General features: G+C 42.6%; 1 protein-coding gene across 5 annotated transcripts in view; it reads right to left on the reverse strand.

The window, feature by feature from the left end:
• The window catches only part of sox5 (SRY-box transcription factor 5), a 385,467-nt gene that overhangs the window by 247,762 nt on the left and 116,000 nt on the right, over nt 1-21,705 (reverse strand). For 3 of the 5 annotated variants that reach the window (XM_059987684.1, XM_059987685.1, XM_059987686.1), the window contains exon 2: nt 4,867-5,098. In XM_059987684.1, coding sequence (XP_059843667.1) covers nt 4,867-5,097 — 231 coding nt within the window. In that variant the 5' untranslated portion in view covers nt 5,098. Of the gene's footprint in view, nt 1-4,866; nt 5,099-13,851; nt 13,979-14,487; nt 14,554-21,705 lie in introns of those variants that run through there. The other 2 variants (XM_059987682.1, XM_059987683.1) reach the window with 2 other exon arrangements.

Raw genomic sequence — 21,705 nt, forward strand, 5'->3', positions numbered from 1 at the left:
TGGTAAAGTGGCTGGTCACTGTCCAGGCCTGCTTTCAACAAGGAAGACAGGAGTCTTCCAACCATCTTAGTGCAGAGGGATTCTTTCCCATTTACTTATTATAGAGTGGGACTGTTTGGCCCATCAGATGCAAGCCAGCTTCCACACCCTTCTTTTCCCCATCTCCTTGCCACTTATTCTCCTTCACATACCCATTAACTCCCATTTGTTTCTTTTGCCACTTAAGGGTTATTCATCACTGCCAATTAATCTATCTGCAGCACTCAGAAGAGACCTTCTCATCACAGGAGTATGGACCAACTTCCCCACAGACAGCAGCCGAGGTCAGGACAGAACCTGAGTTGCTAGAGACATGACACATCAGAACTATCCACTGCTGCGTCATACCATCATTGGGAATACAAGGAGAGGATGGAAGAGGTTGGGGCCAGGACACAGAAAATATCAATGTGGCAGAAGGCATCAGGTATAATTAGGTAGAGAATGGACAAGGATGAATGAAATGTATTCAGTCACTGTCTAGGAGACAGTGGTGATGTGATGTTCCAGAGGGAGGTATGAGGAGATGTCAGAGGGACTGGCATTTAGTCTCGGCCAGGTAGCTGTGTGGAAGCAACGTTGTTACTTGGCCCCATCATACAACAGGAAAATATGTTGCATTACTGTCTGAATAAGATTCCGTAGCCTCTGCATAGCTCATCCGCCTCAGCAGCTCAAGGTTAATAGCAATTGATTGATGGAACCAAAGCAGGTAACGATGACATAAATGTAGGGCAGCAATGATCTTTTACAAATGGCAGCTCAACCTGGCCTGTTCCTCTATTTCAATGCACAGCTAGTGTTCTACTCTGCATATCTGCAGAGTAGGTTCAAAATGCAGCCATTGACCTGTTACCTTGTCTTGACTGCATATCTAATTTGACATCTAATTCTATGTCTAGACTGTACATTGGGCCTGTGGAAACAACTAAATTGCTTCTGCTTTTAGATTGTTCATTCCTGTTGTAGTTCCTTGGGAATATGACATCGTGGAAATGTGTGTAGTACCGTCTTTCTCCCTCTCTTCTGTTTTTTAATCAACCTCATACCGAGGTAATGTAGCCCTCCAACCTGACGGTATATATCTATTTCTCTAACTTCCCATAATTTCTTTCACCTCCCCTTCCTCTCTTTTACCATTCCCTATTCTGGCTCCTCTCATCCCTTCTCTATGCCTGCCCATCACCCCTCTCTGATGTCCCTCCTCTTTCTATTTCTCCCATGGTCCACTCTCCTCTCCTATCAGCTCCATCCTCCTTCAGCCTTCAACTTTTTCACCAATTGCTTCCCAGCTTCTCATTTCATCCCTGCTCCGTCAGCCACCCACCTTCTCCCTCACCTGACTCTACCAATTACCTACCAGTTTGTACTCCCTCCTTACCCTCCTCCCCACACACACTTATTCCTATTTTGCCTTCTTCCTCATTCCTTGACAGTCCTAATGAAGGGCCCCAAATGTTGACTGTTTATTCCTCTCCATACATGCTGGTTTGCCAGGTAAGTTCCTCCTGCAATTTCTGTGTGTTACTCTGAGATGAAAGGATTCCCTTTCCAGTAACATTTGCAATTAAATGCATGGAGAACCCAAACACGCTTCCAAATAAAAGTAAGGCAACAGTGTTTGCACACTAACATTAATTACCTCCTGATTTTTTGGTGTTACTCAGTGGCAGGCTACTGGAAATGGGATTGTCACTGTCTACATGGCAGGGATTATGTAGAGGTGTCTAGGGTCACAGTACATTGCTAAGGAACACCAAGGGCCTAGGGTGTAGTGGGGAAGCAGTGAATGAATCTCTGTATTTGGGGTTAGGATAGACAGTGAAAGGGAGCTACAAGCCTGTTAGAAGAGATTTTTGGGATTGATGAGGTTGAGTTTGCATGAGGAGGGGAATCCAGGAATTTGCAGAGAGCAAAGAGAATCAAGACGGTAGGAGACAAGCAGATGAGTAGTGGAATATTGAAAGCTGTCAGCTTTTTGTTAGAGTGTCAGGGTCAAGACAGAAGGGGAGACATGAGACTGGGAGGACTGGAGAATGGCAGGGTCAGGGGTCTTATATCAGGGTTTCACAGGCAGTGGCCCATTGATTAGAGGATGGAGATTATTCTCTGTTGTACTTGTCCAACCTCCTGGTTCTGTAGGGAAAGCTACATATGTCAAGAATTCCTAACAACAGGTGCACCAGCACAATGCAGTTCAAATTCCGCTAAAATGCTACAAAGAAATTATGCGGCAATTGCAGGGATGATTGACAACAGGAAGTACCCTGTGGAATTTTTCTAGTAAAGCAAAATGACCAGGAAATAGTCAATATTGTGCTTCAGTCCAAAGAAAATCGATTCTCAGTTGTGTAATGCTGATAAAAACAGTGTTATGCAATTAAAGTTTCAGGAAAGGGAGTCTTACCCGACATTTAACCCACGCTCCACCTGCAGTAATATTAACAAATGGGAAGTACACCATCCTCAGATCAACGCACTCTACCTCAGTCACAGGTTTCAGAAGACATAACGGGATTAAGAAGCAGTTCCTTATTTAAACTCTTTCTAATAAAGATTAGTTTTATTTGTCACATGTTCCTCAAAACATACAGTGAAATGCATTGTTTGCATTAAATCAAATCAGCAAGCATTGTGCTGGGCTTCCGGCGACAACACTGCATGCCCGCAACTCACCAGCTCAAACCTGCAAACCTTTGGAATGTGGGAGGAAACCAACACGGTCACGGGGAGAACGTACAGACAGCAGTGGGAATTGAACCTCAATCGCTAGTGCTAAAATAGTTACACTAACCGCCACACTGTATTGCCCCAAATAGTTTGTTACTTTAAATAGAATATTTGCATTGTTTATTGTAACAGCTGCTCTCCCTTTATTCATAGTTGATAGTTTATTCACAGATTTATTTCTTTAAAAAGCCCTTTTTTCCCCTCTTACAGCGTGGCCATCTTTTACAGATGCTTATTAATCTAGTCCAAAATGATGTTGCCACAAAGCTACTTGTGCTTGTTTCTTTTATTTTATTTCTTTCATCTTTCTTACACTCAATTTGGTTAAAATTAATTGGGAATACAGGTGACCATTATCATCAAAAATGTCATTCTGAATTTAAACTGACCGTGGATATCATCCTCATTCAGCCACCTTTAGAACAAGCTAAATACTATTTATTATTTGCTTAAAATGGTTAAAATGTCCAACTTTGCTCCCTATATCTCAGAGCTGGAGCCTACAGTTGCAGATCCTGCAGAAGCAGCCTGGTGTATCCAAGAGTTATAGGTGATTCTTTTGCATGTCACTCTTAGCTGCTCCCCAGCGCAAATCATAAAGGCATTATAAAAACAGTCTGTGTTTTGTTTTTGCCATTTTCTTTCAGCATTCATTCATTGTTGGTAAATTTGTTGAAGACAGGCATTTACTGTGTGGGACAACACACAGACAATGCTGGAGGAACGCAGCAGGTCAGTTAGCAGCAATGGAGTGGGGAATAAGCAGTTAATGTTTCGGGCTGAGACCCTTCGTCATGACTGTAAAGGAAGAGGGAAGAAGCCAAAATAAGAAGGTGGGGGCAGGAGGTGTATGAGCTGCTAGGTGAAGCCAAGTAAGGAGGTAATGAAGTGAGAAGTTGAGGGGTGATAGGTGGAAGAGCTGAAGGTCTGAAGAAGAAGAAGGAATCTGACAGGAGAGAAGAATGGAGAAAAAGAGGGTGGTGATAGGCAAGTGAGGAGAAGGGAAGGGGTAAGAGGAGAGTCAGAATGGGGAATGGAAAAAGAGAGAAGGGAGCATTTGGAATGAAATGTCCTTTGATGATGTCCTTGTAAACATACGAATATGTCCAATGAGTTTGCCATAAAACATCAAAAAATAGCAGGCTATAGGCTCCAAGTAAGGAGCAAGAGATTTGAAGGAGTTCTAAGAAAGCATTTATTCTTCCCAAGTGTGACTGAAATCTGGAAAACGATACCTGAGAAGGTATGGAGTCAGCTTCTCACAACCTTTAAGTATCTAGAAGAGCACTTGAATAAGCAAGACATTGAAGACTACAGACCAGCTGCAGGGGAGTGGAATAAGCACAGCTGGGTACTTCAGGGCACACATGAATATGGTGGGCTGAAACATCTGTTCTGTGACTCTAAATGAGGGCAATTGTACCAGGATATGCTTGGAGCACAAATATTCTCAGTGGGCACTTTTTTAGGTTCACCTGTACACCTGCTCGTTAATGCAAATATCTAATCAGTCAATCATACCTCAATGAACAAAAGCATGCAGAAATGGTCAAGAGGTTCAGTTGTTGTTCAGACCAAACATCAGAATGGAGAAAAACATGATCTAAGCGACTTTGACTGCGGAGCGATTGTTGATGCCAGATGGGGTTGTTTGAATATCTCGAAAACTGCTGATCTCCTGGAATTTTCACACATAACAGTCTCTGGAGTTTACAGAGAATGGTGTGAAAAAATATCCAGGGAACAGCAGTTCTGTGGGCGAAGATGCCTTGTTAATGAGAGAGGTCAGAGGAGAATGGCCAGCCTGGTTCAAGCTGACAGGAAAACAACATTAACTCAAATAATCATGCATTACAACAATGGCTTGCAGAAAAGATTCTCTGAAAGCACACCACATCGGACCTTGAAGTAGATGGACTACAGCAGAAATCCATGTACACCAGAGGCCACTTAATTAGGTACAGCAGATGTTGAATGTACATCCTTTGTATTTAAGCATCATCAATGCCTTTCCCCAAAGCACCACCTTTATCATGCTGAGCCAACACGCTGTGGCTCACCTACTCAGTACAGACACAGTAATGAAGTTAAACATACCGGCGTGTCCTGCAGAGATGTCGGACTCTCACAACACGAAGTCTCTCTGGTCATTGTGGACGCGGTATGTTCTTCCTCTGTGTGTAGATTGTTTGAGAAGTTCGGGGGAAGAGTCAGGTGAAAAGCAGAGTGCCCATCACTTTCACCCTCTTCTACTTTCTGTCTGTTTGTCGCATTGGTTACCTCTCCATCTGTTTCTGCATACGGAGAGGCCGGTCTCTTGGAAGACATCCTTCAGAAAACAAGACAAAAAGAAGCAATGTAATATCGGCACACAGCAGCTGTACCACTCAGCATGGCGAAGATTGTTCAATTTGCAACTATTGTCTGCATGGGTTCAAATATGGCATGGGAGTTGGAGAATATGAACTTAATTAATAATTGGAAACTATAAATCAGTCAAACAAGTGACAAAAGAACTTCTGAATTATCGTAAATACTACAATGCTCATCACAGTTCTTTAAAATCATATACAGTAGTCCTTATCCAGACAAGAAGTAGTTAATAAATGTCCGACATTGACTCTAGAGGAGTGCTTTTGAAGTTCAGTGAGACTAACTCCTGTATAGTTACAATACTCCACAGAAGTTCACCTTTGCTGGGTGGCAGCCGTTACTGGCAAGTTTGGCATATATTGTCTATCCCCTGCGAAGATGATGGTGGGCTTGATTCAAAAGCCAATACAAAGGATTTGATAGAAGAGATTGGAATGCAGGTCCAGTCACAAAAACCCTTTCAAATCACCACTGATGGTATCAGATTAGAACCATAATATGAGCAAGGCAATTACAAACAATAAGGATCTTTTCCTAAAGAACATTTGTCAATCTGTTGGAGTTTCTCTTTTTTATTCCAACAGCTTTATGATTGTTTTTCATTTAGAAAAATTAAAATCGTTTTTTTTCAGTTAAGTATATTTCTAAGTAGGTTCAGTACCATAATGCATTTGAACTCATGTTCCCCAGACTATTATTTGGTGATAAAACAAGAGGCCTGATGGCATTGCTTCGGAAATTGATCATGCCATCTGATCTCATGAAGCAAATCAGAAGCTAGACTGGCTAATGGTCTGTACAGCATTCAGAATCAGAATCAGGTTTAATACCACTGTCATGTCATAAAATTTGTTGACTTAGCTGCAGCAGTACAATGCAATAAATAATAATGTAGATAAATAAGTAAATCAATTACAGTAAGGTAATCATAGCCAAAGGGTGGTGGTGGGGACGAGTTCCTGCTGCTAAACAAATGCTCTTCATGGCGTGCATCTCAAACAGCCTCTGACAACCAAGTCCAACTCCTGGCCTTCGCGTGTGGCATGGTTCGGGTGCCCGGCGGAGCTGTTCTCACTGACAGGAGAAGGGGCAAAGGTGGACCACTGGCGCCTTAAAACCAGTTGCTCTGGGCAGATGGGGCTCGTCAACCATGGATGGTAGCTCATCTAGGAGAGGGAAAACTCCGATTTCAAACCTCCGCTGTCTTGCGGCTATACCCGCTCACGGGAAAGCCTTTGGGAGTAAACCCGGAGTCGGAGTTCCGAAGGCGGCTGACTGCTGTACCCAGCACCGACCGGCACGGCAACTCCTGCGACGCTGCTGGCACCAAACTGTATCGACTCTCGTCGCTCCTTTGGACCTGTCGTCAGCATGGGGGGTGGGGGGGTCCCACTGCATGGGAACAGACGGATCTCCATAGCAACTCTGCACTGGCTTGCACCCTGAAAGACTCTACAAGAGGCGCAGTACCCATGTTCGACCGCGACCAACGGACACCACACACACATGTATATTAAATTGTTAAATTAAAAATTGCAAAAACCAAAATAATATAGAAAGTTAGGTAGTATTCATGGGTTCAATGTCCATTTAGGAATCAGATGGCAGAGGGGCAGAAGTTATTCCTGAATTGCTTAGTGTGCAGTACAAATGACAAGATGGCATGTCCTGGGTGATGGCATCCTTTGGACGATGACTTTCTGATGCCCCCCCCCCCCCCATACCAGACAGTGATGCAGCATGTCAGAATGCTCTCCACAGTACATCTGTAGAAGTTTTCAAGTGTTTTAGGTGACAAACCAAATCTCCTCAAACTCCTAATGAAATATATCCGCTGTCTTGCCTTTATAACTGCATCAATATGTTGGGACCAGAGACCCTTAGAGATCTTGACACTCAGGAACTGCACAAGAATGCGAGAAGCTGCAGGGAGTAATGGACTCAGCCTGATACATAATAGCATATCCCTCCCCACCATCTACAGGACGTGCTGCTTCAAGGTAACATCCACCATCAAAGATCCCCACCATTCAGCCCATGCCATTTTCTTGCAGATACCATCAGGCAGAAGCTACAGAAGTCTTTAATTGATGCTAATTTTATGTTTATCTTGTGAATACTGCTTACATGATACAACATGCCTGTGATTCATCTGTGAATAACTTTTTTTAACTTCACCTGTGTAATAATGCTCTTCTCCATATAAACTTGACTTTGAATTTACTTGGATGCAAAACAGTCAGTGTCAGTAGCTTTGACCCATAGGGTTACACAGCACAGAAGCACTCATAGAAACAGGCCCTTCAGCCGAACTGGTCCATTCTGAACAAGACACCCATCTAAGCTAGTCCTGCTTGCATACATTCAGCCCATAGCCCTCTAAACCTTTCCTCTCCATGTACCCAACAAAGTGCCTTCCCAATATTTTTGCTGGTACTATCATTAAACTGTAACATTAAGTTACTGCACATTTGCCCACTTATGTGTAATAATTTAACCAAAAGCACAAAGTTTTCCCATTGGTAAACATTTGCCCTCATCTAGCTCATCTGATCATCAATGCTCGCACTTTTTAAGAGGTTTTGCTGTGCAAAAATTAGGGTTGTCTATTTCCTAGCTTACAAAAGTAAATGACCTTGAGGCTTTTTGAGTTGTACTGTGGTCACTAACTGCACTGGATAATTGAAAACACGTACTTCACTTTCTCAAAGTGGTCACACATTTCAAAGAAAAGATTGGAAATTAACTTTACTTGTCACATGCACACTGAAATATAGTGAAATGAACATTTGTGTCAAATCAAATCAGCGAGGATTCTGCAAGTGTCACCACACTAGCAGCACGCCCACAACTTACTAAACCCAACTGCAAGTCTTTAGAATGTGGAAGGAAACCAAAGCACATGGAGGAAGCTCAAGTGGTCACAGAGAGAACGTACAAACTCTTTACAGGCATGAATCAAAGTCTGATAGATGATTGCTGTAGAGTAATTGTGCTAACCACTATGCTACCACGCTACTCCAGTATAATACATTGTTCATTTTCCCCCAGTATATTATCCACATTGGTGCAAAGCAGGATGTATCAATGCAGAAAGAAAACAGAATAATGCTGAAAACGCCTAGCAATTCAGGCAGCGTCTTTAGAAAGATAACTTGGTGAGCATTTCCAGCATTATCTGTTTTTATTTCAGACTTCAGCATCTGTAAGTCTTATTTTTACATTTTTTTCTGTCAATGCACGTTTCACACAGAATTAAATTTTGTTTTCCTCTGGAGCTAATCAAAAGTAGAATCACAAGAGATTTCCTGCAGGTAGAACAGGTTAAAATTGTCTGAAACACTTAGGATATTGCCAGTGTAGCTGGTAAACACCAAAAGGAGAAATACTATATACCTTTAATGTGTTAACACTGTAGCCTTTATTAACAAGACTAAAACTACATTGACATTCATGCCTAAGGGTATGAACCAGCGTTAGAGCACATTTTACTGGAACAAGACTCTGACCAACAGTAGGGGGGATAGTATTCCGGCACAGAATTAAAAATGTTGCTTATGCATGGCATGCTGACTGACCACTGAGCTTCAGATCTGCTGAGATATTCCTGCTCAGGAAAAATAACTCAATCACGTTATTGTTTAATTAGGGCTGGTGGTAATGATTGAGTTCCATATGTAGTCTGCATCTAAAACAGATGCAAACTCTACACCCATCCTGTGCTGTTTACTGGTCCTGCAGACAAATGCAATCTAAACTGACTGCTTTGATTCATATCATCGCTGGACTCCACTAACCCACAGCAGGAGGATAGGATGCCTCCTTGGCAATTGTCACGATTACCCTGAGACCGTTTTCGTGAGATGAAATGCACTGGGGGTGGGGTCTGCATGGCCACTACTGTAATAAAAAGACAAACACGTCTAAAAGGAATGGGTTTATGATGTAGCTGTCCTTAATGACCTGATCAAAATTTTCCATACTCTCCATCATTCAGCAATTAATCTTCTACGATCATAGCAAGGATCTCAAAAACTGTTACCAGTCTATCACATATGGATACACAATTTCATTAGTCCATTGTAAATAAGGAAGTTGCACTGAAGTACACAGTGGGGCAAGGAAATTCACCTACAAGAAGCGATGAAGGTGTTGCTCACATTGGGGAAAAAAGGACATACTACTTAATAGCAGTTTTCAAAATTATGAGTATGTTTGCTTTAATAAATAGATCCATTTTCAGTACGTAGAAAGAGGCTGAAGACAGATTTGCAATAATTAGCAGGAGAACCAGAGGGAAAAAAGTTATTTTTTACACAGTGAGTTGTTTTGACTTGGAAAGAGTTGCCTCAAAGAATTCCAATGATAAATTACAGAGTTATAGGGATAGTAGAACTAATTAATTCACAGACTTTGCATAGGGCCGAATGGCCTCTTCGGTGCTGTGATCCTTTAATTACAATCCATTTGCTCACACAAATAAACATCCCACTTTGTTTCATCTCTCCCTGTTCTCCTATTCCTCCCCATATCACCACCACCAAGCTTCCCCTGAAGTGCATTAACGTAATTTTTAAAAGGTTTTCATTTTTAAAAACTATTGACTTCTCAAATGCACATGACAAAAGGTCACTGTTGAATTGGCAATTCCTAATGGTACAAAGTTATCCATTCCTGATGGTCAGATCAGTAAGGGTGCAGCATTTGGCTTAGAGATGGTAAAATCAGTCAACATTTCCACCCTTCATCACTCTTCAGAGCCCTTGATAGTGTTGCCTGTATGTGTGTGTATATGTATACTAGAGTGAGGAAGCACTTGGTTTGGGTGATTGTAATGCACTCCCCTAATGAATATTCCCTCATATAACCTCAGGGCATATTCTGCACAGGACATGCCCACTTATTGATTGATTTATTTATTGAGATACAAGCTGAATAGGCCCTTCCAGTCCTTCAATCTGTGCCACCTAGCAACCCCTGATTTAACCTGAGCCTATCATGGGACTATTCACAACAAACAATTAACCTACCAACCAGTACGTCTTTGGACTGTGGGAGGAAACCAGAGCACCCAGAGGAAACCCATGCAGTCACAGAGAGAATGTAGAAACTCCTGCCAGACAGCGGTGGGAATTGAACCCAGGTCACTGGTACTGTAGAACATTGTGCTAACCATACTGCCTCTTCTCATCACTGCCTTCACAGAGGAGGTACAGGAGCCTGAATGCCAACACACTCAACAGTTAAGGAACAGTTCTTCCCCTCCGCTATCAGGTTTCTAAATGGACAGTGAAACAACCCATGCACACGACCTCACTATCTTTTGTCTCTCTTTTTGCACTGCTTATAATAATGTAACTTAGTGATTTTAATGTATTGTAAAAACAGCAAATTTCACAGTTCAATGTACCTGATTCAGATTCAGATTCTGAATTTGTTGGCATCATACATTTCACAAAAATAAAGGTTGTTTTTGTGTATAGTTGAGTGGGCAATCTGAAGTTGTGAAGCTAAAAGGAGACTGCTTTTGAGGGGGGGGGGAGATAAAAGACAATTACAGTGAGAAAGGAGCCAAGAAAGCAGAAAGAGGGAAAAGTATGGGTAGGAGAATGGTTAGAAAAAGAAAGGAGTGTAGAAGAATGAGGGGAACATGCGCTAAAACTAGAGGAACAATAATTAAGGTGGGGTACATTTAAGAAACTGTACCAACTGAATCACAAGGCAAACGCTCCAGACACCAAGAGAGGATGGGGAAGAGGAGCTTTAATAACAGTTTATCGTTTAAACCGGATGCGTGTGAAAATCGGATGAATTTCTCTTTAGTGTGAGAGGTGGAGGAGGATGGGCTGGAGAGACGGAAGGGATGAATTTCAGATGTCATGTCCCCCCCCCCAGTAGCATTTAACTCTGCTCTTGAATGGGTTAGTTGCCCTTTCTCGATTATGTCAATCACAAACAGGAGGAAACCTGCAGATGCTGGAAATCCAAGCAACACACCCAAAATGCTGGAGGAACTCGGCCCGAAACGTCGACTGTACATTTTCCCATTGAAGCTGCCCGGCCTTTTGAGTTCCTCCAGCATTTTTGTGTCGATTATGTCAACCTTTGTTAGAACAGCAGCACTGGAATAATTAACTTACAAAATACAAAATTAAAAGGAGCAACTTTAAAAAGATGCTTAAAGTTTGGTCTTTCATCGTACCATTTGGCATGGATAAAGGCAATTTTGTAATTAGGTAATAAATATATCAAAAATATTTAGTAAGAAAATTCAATCAGAAATAATTGCAGAAAGTCTCTTTCCCAATATTATGTCCGGAGCCACCTGCTACTCTCCCCCCCCCCCCACCACCTCCCACCCGCCTCAATATTGTCGCGATCCCTCTCTCCCCACGCTTCCACCGTGGTGGGCTGAGGAACCCAAGCCGAACCGGTGATGCTCTGTCGCTGTAGATGAATGACTCTTACCAAAGCACGTTCGCGCGCAGTTTGCTTCGGGATCACCCTGCCTTTACGCTTTGCCTGTTACGAGACCGAAACATCCTGAACATTCATTGCGGAACCAGGAGAAAAAGTTTACGCACAAGCACCGGTCTACAGTCAAGCGGCCGCTGACAATACTTTCACACGACTTTATAGAATGTGTCAGCTCGATACACCCCAGACTCAGCTTCACAGAGGCAACAAAAAAAACTTTCCCTTTTGAACATTACAAGAATCTTGTCTGCCTTTGCATTCCCGCGCACAGATGTCGAGGTTGTTTCCAGTAACTGTGGAAGGCGTTCTGCATACATCGGGTTAATATCCCATTGCCCCCCTGGGAGCTTAACTTTATTTTCATCCTCGGCGACAGTGCTAACGCTTGAATATGTACAACGTATACACACAGTGTTGTATCTGATTGTCCTATACAAAAAAAACTATCCACAAGCTTAAGATCCCAAAAGATATTCAATACCTAAAGAGTTAAATAGCAGTCAATTACTCAAGTTTAATAATTTCGCAGTATTTTTGCAAATATTTGCTTTAAAGCTCCTGCTTCGAGATTCACTTGCTAGAATTATATTGTTATTAATCATTCTCTCCTTGCAATTGTCACTCTATCTATATCCCTGGCACTAGTCCTATAGCTTAACTGCTCTGAATACAACAGTGGAAATACTTCATTCTCCATTCCGTTGAGCGTACTTGAAAACAGTGGTAATTCTGAGCACCATTTGATCGCTCAAAGGGTAGACCGAAGATTTTGACACTCAGTAGTTCATTTCATCTTTGTTACAATCTGTATGAATTAAAATTCAGTGACAGTCCAGCTGAATAAACTGTTGTTCTCCAAACGCGCCGAGCGCATGCCAATAATTCTGTTACTGGGGGGAAGCCTACAAGGAGATCTGCAAATCGCCATTCCAATTTGTTTATTTTACTTTAACATAATAGAAACTTTTGTTGCAGTCCCAGCCAATAAAAAAAGAGAGTGTTTTTTGTAGGTGTAAAGAAAACTGTTGCTACTCTGTACTGTTAAGTTTTAGGTTTGCAATATCCGCATTCAACGAAAAGAAGATTTTAAACACAATTTTGCCCATTCTACTCGGTGCATCTACATCAGTTTTGGGAAGCAGTTTGCTTGTGGAGGGGAGGATCGATGCATCTCTAAATTTACAAATCGTGACACGCGATCAGTTCGGATTTAGTTGTCTTTTTTAAATCACAGAAGTCTTGGTGAACTACTTCTCGTCGTTTCAGCCGAAGCTTCAAAGTGAAATGAAATGAAGCAAATTGTTTCTCAAAAGCCCGCTCTTGCCAAAAGGAGCCACGGGCAACTTGGGGGGGGGGGGAACACTGCAGATGTATGTGTAATTATATTAGGTTAAACAAGGGCCTGACGGGAGAAAATAAAATCCTTCTTTATCATAACATAACCCATCACCCATCCTGCGCCGTTCTCCCTGAGACAAACCAAAGCAATCTTTGTGCTCCCTTTGCCTCAGAGCGGAGGCTGCCAGAACGGCTTCCTGTCCACAAGAAGACAAGAACAAAGTCCTTAATGTCATACTGCCATCAATTATCAATAGTACATTAGGAAACACACAGGAAGATGAAGAACTTTCTTTGGGCTTTGAGGCATTCTGACCAACATTAACTCCTCAAATACGGTGTGGCAACATTGGCCCAATCTCAAGTCACGTGACAGCACCGAGGGGGTCTCACGGGCAATCGAGTTCTTGGACGCCTGGTTCTATTTTCTTGTAAAACGGGACATGGTCATTCACCGCCGACCCTTCACTATCAACACAGTGGCAAGTTTAAGTGCATTGAGGCGCTCCCTTTCCCATCGGAGCTGAAATCGCTTAAGCAACCACCAATAACACTGAAAATAAAGTCTGCCGTGAACTAATCTTAAAACAAATGCGGGAAAGCAGGCAAATGAGACAGGAGAACTGGCTAGTTCCTTCAAAGCGCTGGCACGCCCTCAATGGGCCGACTGGACTCATTTTGTATTGCAATGCTTACAAGTCAATGATTACAAAAACAAAACAGCAAAATACATACATCTCTAAATCCGGCAGCTTGGAATAAAGAAATTCAACACGTCGTTAACTTTCGTTTCTGCTTCCATTACATATTTAAAATACTCGAAATTAGCGAGAGAAAAAGAAGAGAAGTCATCCCTTCAGAAAAGTTACTTCGCTTCTCTCGAGCTTAACTCACCTTTTGAATTCCTGAGGCAATCCGGGACCGCTGAGCATGCTGAATGCGGGAACTTGCCTCTGTCAAAACAAGTACCAACAATTGTTTCAAACTAAATCTATCAATCTTTGCATACCGCTGATGCAACTGATCCTGCGACTGAAATCCCTGTTAACAAACAACAAAAAAGGCAAGGAAACACAACAAACAACAGAAAAAAAATTAAGAGTCGCCGGAATGTCTTAAAGAAAAAGCCGTCTCGTGGACTTTAACTGCCGCGGGTCCCGACATGATCAGACTGCCGCTCGATTCAGCCACTTTCCCTGCTCGCCACTGCCACCGTGACAGACGAGCTCGCTGGATGGCTGCCTCTTCATTGTCCAAAAATGCTTATTTGCCAAGCAACAGAGGAGCTTTGTGGCATCAAAAAAAGCTCGCAATTGATGGTAAGTTATGGCTTCTTTGTGAGCGCTTTGCAAAGAAAAACAAGAGATAGGAATTTGGCAGCAAAAATATAGCACCGCATTCTCTTGCGTTTGGAACCTATATTCTCCGCAAAAACAATCGAGCATTGTTAGAAGGAAGAAAGGGCAACTTTGACATATGAAATACAGCAGAGGCCCCGTCTAGGAAACCTGTAAACAACATGTCACTCACCCGATCGGTCTCTCTGTTATTTCTTGAGAGGACTAGGTTCACCAGAATGGTGCAAATTTACTGGTAAGATTTTTTTAAGTCATCAGATCAAGTTTAAACCCGACCTCCATGGAAACGTGAGGAGTCCCTGAGCCAAGATTTAACAGTTAACTGTGCGGCGAAGGCGAGAGGGAACATAGAACTACAGCGAGCCCCCAATCCTGAGTCTCTTTAATCTCTTCTGACCAACTGGGCTGCAAGTAAGAGAAAGATAACAAGGGAGAAGTCCCACTTTTTAAAAAGCTAACAGCGTGGAATAGCCATAATACCGGAATTTATCTAGATCCAGTCTGATTGGGGACTGAGGTAATCAGGTAATGGGACCTGACATAGATGATATACACACTGAGACTAAGCTAGCCAATGCACTTCAGCATCTGGTTAAAAGTCTATACAAAGCTGTACACATAACACACAACACACAGACCCAACTATCCACTCCTACTGGGAGGGTTCACGCCGCACAAAAGGCTACAGTATATAGCCCGCCCAAAATAAAAGGCCTTTTATTGTTGGATTCTGCAGGTCAGTTGATTAGATTTTCTGCAGAGAATTCCGTGAGGAAATTCCCTTTAAAGCCAAAATGATTAACTGGTCTATTCTGGGAAGTGAAGTAGACAATGCTTAAACAGTCTCTATAACCCATGTCCATGCTGGCACAGTGCGCACTAAAAATAAAACCCAGACTTTTTGCCTTGTGGCTGGGTAACATTAAGGGTCTTGAGACCACAGGCCAAAACCGCAGTCAATTGCCCCAGCCCAGTTGTGGCAGCAGTCAGACAAGACTTCCAGTTTGCATCTTGATGATCAGCAGTCATCCCTTGTATACCCTCTGCCGCATGTTTATCAGGAAAATATTTATTAAAACATTCCTTCCTTTTTCGTTTGTGCTCCATTAGTCGAACCAGCCATTACAAAGTGCATAAGTGGAATCTTTTCCAATTACAGGGAAGGATTCGACAAATATTGACCATTCTTGGTCAGTGGGGCTACGGTTACCATTGCCAACACAGATAAAAGCTTTCATTGTGCTTTGACGGCATTCTCCAGGGCAACTCAAATACCAAAAAGTAAATAAATCTACACAAGCGCAAGCACATACACACTCGCACACATATATACAAGCTCACTCAACATATATACACGTGCATGCACTTATATTATCGAGCTTACACACTCTGTATGTTAAGACTAAATACATTTAACATTTCCCCACTAAATCTACAACAGTGGAGACAATCAGACGTTTAAACCGTTCCTGGGACCTTTAACTCTGCTACATATAGAACACAGATTTTATTTGTTTTATATTCAGAGATTATTCAGGTTAGTATTGCACTCTGGAAAATCTCTTTCCCTACCGCAGGTAAAACGAAATGTTAATATGCCTATTACTGGCTCTAACGATTCTATACATTCGCGGGGACCGGTGATTGACGAATTTAACAGACCAAAGCGACTCAAATCTTAAATTCAGCGGTGGAAAGACTACGCACACTGACTTATTGTATTTAAATTCGATCGCGAGAAAAAATAACAGGAACTCGGCCGAATACCAAGATAAACTCTTTCCTCTGCATTTAGGCGGCACTGTGGGGGGGGGGGGGGGGTGCACCTCACCCAGTACAGGTAGGAGGAAGGGCAGACAATGGCTTCATTGAGTTTCCCCAGCTGTGCATGTGCGATGCCCAGTTGTGACTGCAAGTGTAAAGGTATTAATGGAAAGTAAATTTGTACTTTTTTTTTGGATGCAGTTCTTAAAACAAAATACGAATGGAAACGAATCCATCCTTATTTCACTGACAATGCAATTAGGTTGATCCCTTCGATTAAACCCGTTATGCACAGCACAACAATCTAATCGAAATATCCCGTGCCATCTGGCGTCGTGACTTCTCCGCATGTCTCCCACATGTTCTAGGGTGGATTGCAGTCTGGAAACGAGATGGTTAAGGCCACCTAGACAGCCTGTCAAGGAATATTTGTTGGGCTTCAGATGGCGAGAGAAACGGCGAAGCAAGGATAAAAAGTTGGTTCAAAAAAACTAAAAGCGAACCATGAAAAGTTACTTTCAACGCAAGTCAGTCAGTGGACTGGCAAATCCTGGAGATTCAGACACTGAATGAAGCGTGTCTTTAGTTTAAAATGAAAGTTAGTCGTCATATTTAAAATAATCCTACTGTAAAGGTTTCAACCTTAATGAGGCACATCAAAATATAGGACTATTGCTTTTAATAAAGACTACAAGGTGTCCAAATCCACAGTATATTATTTCATTAAGAGCTTTTCTTTCAGAAGGGATTTGGGAGTAAAAAAACTGCTAGCTTTGTGCAGCAAGGTCACGACCTTTGACAGCGCTCAGGGTATTTTCTTTCATCTTCCCATTCCCTCCAGAGCCTAACTTGCAGTGAAATTGCACCCGGTAAACCCGGCAGACAGAATTCAGCATTGTTGTAGAGGCCACGTTTTTTTCTAAACAAAACAGATTTGAACTGAGCCAAGGAAACAAAAATGTATTGTTCTTCACAGATGGAAGCGAGGGTTGCCAAGGTAACCAGATTAATCTCCTTTTTCTACTCCTTCCTCTCTTGTAGTGTGGTAATCTGTGTGTTCCTTTCAAAAAAGCAGGCTCAAAGCCCGTGCTCTAACTAGGTTCCTAATTAGCTGCAATTTACAATGAAGACAACATGATGAGATAATAGAAATTTGCAAAATAATGACATACCTCAGCAAAATATTCCTCCTCCCAAGATTCATTTTTGTACAAAAAACAATAAAGAGGGCCCTTCTAAAGCAGAGCTTGCAAATGGTGGTCTATTATGTGGCACAGAAGTTTATTGTTCTCTTCTCGTCCCTCCAATCAACAGCCTATTGTTTGACATCTTAAATAAAAATTACTCAAATACAGGACCACATAATGATCTCAGTTCTACTTATGTATACAGAGTAGTCAAAAATGTATCAGCACCGAATCCTGTACCCTGACTCCCGATAGAGTAGTGGACCTGAAAGGTAATTTACAATACAATGAACGTGGAAAGTAGCATTATTTCTGGCCTAATCACGCGTCTTCCGCAGATTGAGGCTTGGAAGTACTTAGTAATGAAGGACAGCTAAGCAGGGCTGCTAATGAAATATGATGTAGTGCATTTGTTTTCATCTGGTTAACGCAAATTAACCAGCCTTTAGAGTGTTAGACAACATTTTTCTCTTTTATCACATCAAACAGCACCACTGGGGGATGGTAAAATAAAGAGGTAGCGTGATGAGGGGGGGGAGGAGGGAGAGGGGTTTTTTTAATAAACGACTGAGGCCTCGAAATGCACTGACCTCCAAAGCCATTAGAGGATGTTACTGAACTACAGTGACTGCGCTCGCTGCTCGATCTGCCACAGCCTGGAATTAGCATGTTCACTCACAGCCTTTATTTAAAAGGAAGCAGAAAACAATTAAGTGGAACCTTGGACTAATCTCATCCTGCCCATTTAGCCTTTCCCTCTGTGATGAGCAAAGAAGCCAACATCAGCATGCTATCATTCTGCCTTAATTAAAAAAGACACAAACAGTAGGGCTGTGAATTAGAAATGTAACAACGCATCACCCTGATTAATTCGAAGCTCATGTTGGATTAATAACTGCAACAAAGAACAAAAGGAAATTGTTATGCGAATTGCAACCTCTCAGGCCAGGCAAAGGTCAAATCGAAGGATTTGAATTTCATCCGGACTCACTTAATCAATTCCTTAGAAGGAAGGCCATATGTAGGTTTTGAAAGCTGCCCATTGTAACTTGGTGATCAAACCTGGAAGATTGCACAGTGTTAATTTCTAACAGATTTTTTTTTAACCTAACTTCATGTAGAAACTTAATTAGCGCAGATGACGAATGGATAATGGAAGATATTCCCTGCAGACTTTCAACCAAAAATAATGTTTTTAAATAATGAGCTTCTCCGTCCAGGAATGCTTGGGAGCCTTTGATTCTGAAATCGATGATTGGGGGTGGGGGGGGGGGAATGGTGTTTGAGGGGTTGCTGATGGTGGCGAAAAGGTCCGGTTGAAAAGCAAGGAGGAAAGAAAGTTTGTCTCTGTTAATTGTGAGAAAGTGCAAGTCGGAAAAGCGGGGAGGAGTTTCCCAGGTAATATCAGAGCTGCGAAGTTTGGTTTGCGATAGCTGACAGGAGCAGGCATTTCACCTGAATATTGAGCCACTTCCCGTGAAGGTAGTCAATTAAATTTACTGCTACTAAGTGCAGTGCCCACATTCTCAGTGAAACCCACCCATCCCGTTTCGGACGCTCCACTCGGAAGAAACGCAAGTTGATGAATCCTTATTTCAAATTGTCGAAGATTGAATCACATTTTAATTGTTAATTTGATCTGTTTCCCGGTCTCGTGGGATGACATAATTACAATTTAAAATGTAGATTAATTAACATTATCCATCTTCTTCCCTGTCTTTAATTGATCTGCGCTGCTCGTTTTTATTTTAGTTTTGTTCCCGTTCGGAAAATTCAAAAGAATCGTCGCTGTTTTCCAGGGTTGGAAGACGGAGGCATCCTCGAAGGCGACGGCCAGTTGATCTTCAGAACAACGTCAGAAAACAAAGACTTAAGATCTGCCCAGTCCCTTTTCCTTGGATGCATCTGGCGTCCACGTGTGCGAAGCGCTAATGAAGAGTTTCCTGAGTGAACTGGGTTCCGACTGATGTTCCAGCTCTCCCATGTAGTTTCGGAAAACAAATGCTTCCTTTTATTTTGCGAAACAATTCCAGCATTCCCACCAGCCCGGGGAAACGCAGCCCCGTCGCGGGAGTTGGGGCGTGAGGCGGGTGGGGACAGAGATTCTTTATGTACTAAAATTCCCCGACAGATAGAGATCGGAGACGTGACAAGTGCTAACAAGGGAAACAGTTAGCATTTTTGCCTCTTAGCATGACAATAAGTGTCGCCACAAAGTTAATACGATTGGAAGGCCTAACACTTGATAAACTTGCTCAGGAGTAACTCCGAGCAAATCAACTCAGACCAGCATCGGTTGCTCTTCTAGCGGGATTACAGAAAGGTTACGAAAGGAGGCCATACGGCCCGTCTCCACTGGAGAAATACAGCGTTCCCAATCCCGCCCCCATAGCTTTTTTTGGGAGTATATCCAGTTCCCCTATGTGTCCTATAAATGGGATAACTTCGATTACTCCCGCACTCAACCTGTATTCCAGATGCTAACCATCCACTGCACATATAAAAAAAACCTCGTGTTGCTTTTGCTTCTTTGAGCAATCATATCCATTCCTTCTCTCGTTTTCGCACCCTCCACCAATGAGAACGGTCTCTATGCATCCGCTCTCTGCACGCCAAGAAGATCTGGCCGTTGCGAGATACCAGCGAATGTTACACATAATGAAGCAAGTCATTATGGAGTGAGTAATAACGCTCCCGACTAAAGGAAGAAGTCGGATTAATTCGACCTCATTGGTAGGTACAAGGGTTTGCGAAACCCAGAGCACCAAAACTCACTGGTTCCAGCAGCATCTGTGAGATGAAATAAATCGTCGACGTTTCAGGTGGATCAGGACTGAGACGCAGAAGTTCGACTCGAATCGTCGACAATTCTTTTAGAAACATAGAAACCCTACAGCATAATACAGGCCCTTTGGCCCACAAAGTTGCGCCGAACATGTCCTTACCTTCGAAATGACTAGGCTTACCCATAGCCCTCTATTTTTCTAGGCTCCATGTACCTATCCAGAAGTCTCTTAAAAGACCCCATCGTATCCGCAGACCCTATCGTTTTCTCCTCCCGGATGCTGCTCGACCTGCTGGTGGATTGTTGCAAACTTTTATGGAACTGGTTTCAAATGTATCTTGCAGTTGCAAATCAAGAGTGATTTAGTTTGAAAGTTCGAGGAATCACTCACAATTTCTCACATTAAAGCTATTTAATTCTGCTACGGGACAGTAAAACAGGGTGGCCAACGTTGTAAGCATGAAGCGCCATCAGCTGCCAACCTTCCCATTGTTCCCTCGGCAGCCTGTTGAGCAATGATGTGGGCTTGAACCTCAAGATTTGAAAATCATTACCGTGACAACGGGCAAAGCAGAGCAGAGTGCTTCGCAATTTACGACTTGTCAGAATTAAAAAAGCAACGTGTGAATAGCATTTCAAATTGATTGCAAAGGGATTGACTGAACTCTCAAAGTCAATTGCAAGGGCCCTACTCTTTACAAGATGCTGGAGTCACTTAAGAGTAACTACAACTTCTTAGCCCACCAATCATCAGCTCGCTGGTTTGTGGCTTCAGCTAACTTTGATCCTCAGTCAGCGATAACAAGCAAACAGTCATGAGAACTGCGATTTGCTTTACAATTGAGCTGGCGTGAATGACACCCGATGGAACAAGATTCTGATGCGGTTATGATATCAAGGAAAACAAATATTTTCTTTGATAGAACACCATTAGATCCCGTTTTAACGCCGACTGCGGGATGGGGGACATTTTCCGTGCAGTATCTCTGTCTCTCGGCCAATGAAATGTCACCCCCGTTGAAAAATAGGGAATGCAGTAACCGATTGTGAAGATCAAGATGGAGGCACAAGAGCCTGCAGATTCCCGAATCTGGAGCAACACGGACGGTGCTGGGGAAACTTAGCTGGATGGGCAGCAGTTGAGACGTTTCATCTCGATTGACAGACTGCAAGACATAGGAACAGAATTAGGCCATTTGGCCCGTCGAGTCTGCTCCGCCATTCCTGCCTTCTCCCGTAACCTCTGACACCTTTACTAATCAAGAACCTGTGACAAATATACCCAATGACTCTGCCTCCACAGCCGTCTGTGCTATAGATTCAGCAACTCTTCATCTGTCCTAAAGGGATGAGGTAAATAACCTGAAGAAAAAGGTGGAAGGAAGAGCTGGCGCAAAAGCTGGTAGGCCATAGGTGTGGAGGGATGATAGGCAGATGTGCGAGGAAAGAGTAGAAGGTTTCACCTCTTCCCTTACTGGCTATCTTCTCTCTATCTTTCAGTCCAAATGATGGGTCTCCACCTGAACCATGGGCTGTTTATTTTGCATTGTTTCTTTCTTGTATATACAATTATGGATAAAGGTTATTTATGAAATATAAAATAAATCTACTTGACTGGCTGAATTTCCCAGCAGCCAGTGTTGCTTGAATGGCA

The sequence above is a fragment of the Hypanus sabinus genome, chromosome 13 (assembly GCF_030144855.1).
Source record: "Hypanus sabinus isolate sHypSab1 chromosome 13, sHypSab1.hap1, whole genome shotgun sequence".
NCBI lineage: Eukaryota > Metazoa > Chordata > Chondrichthyes > Myliobatiformes > Dasyatidae > Hypanus > Hypanus sabinus.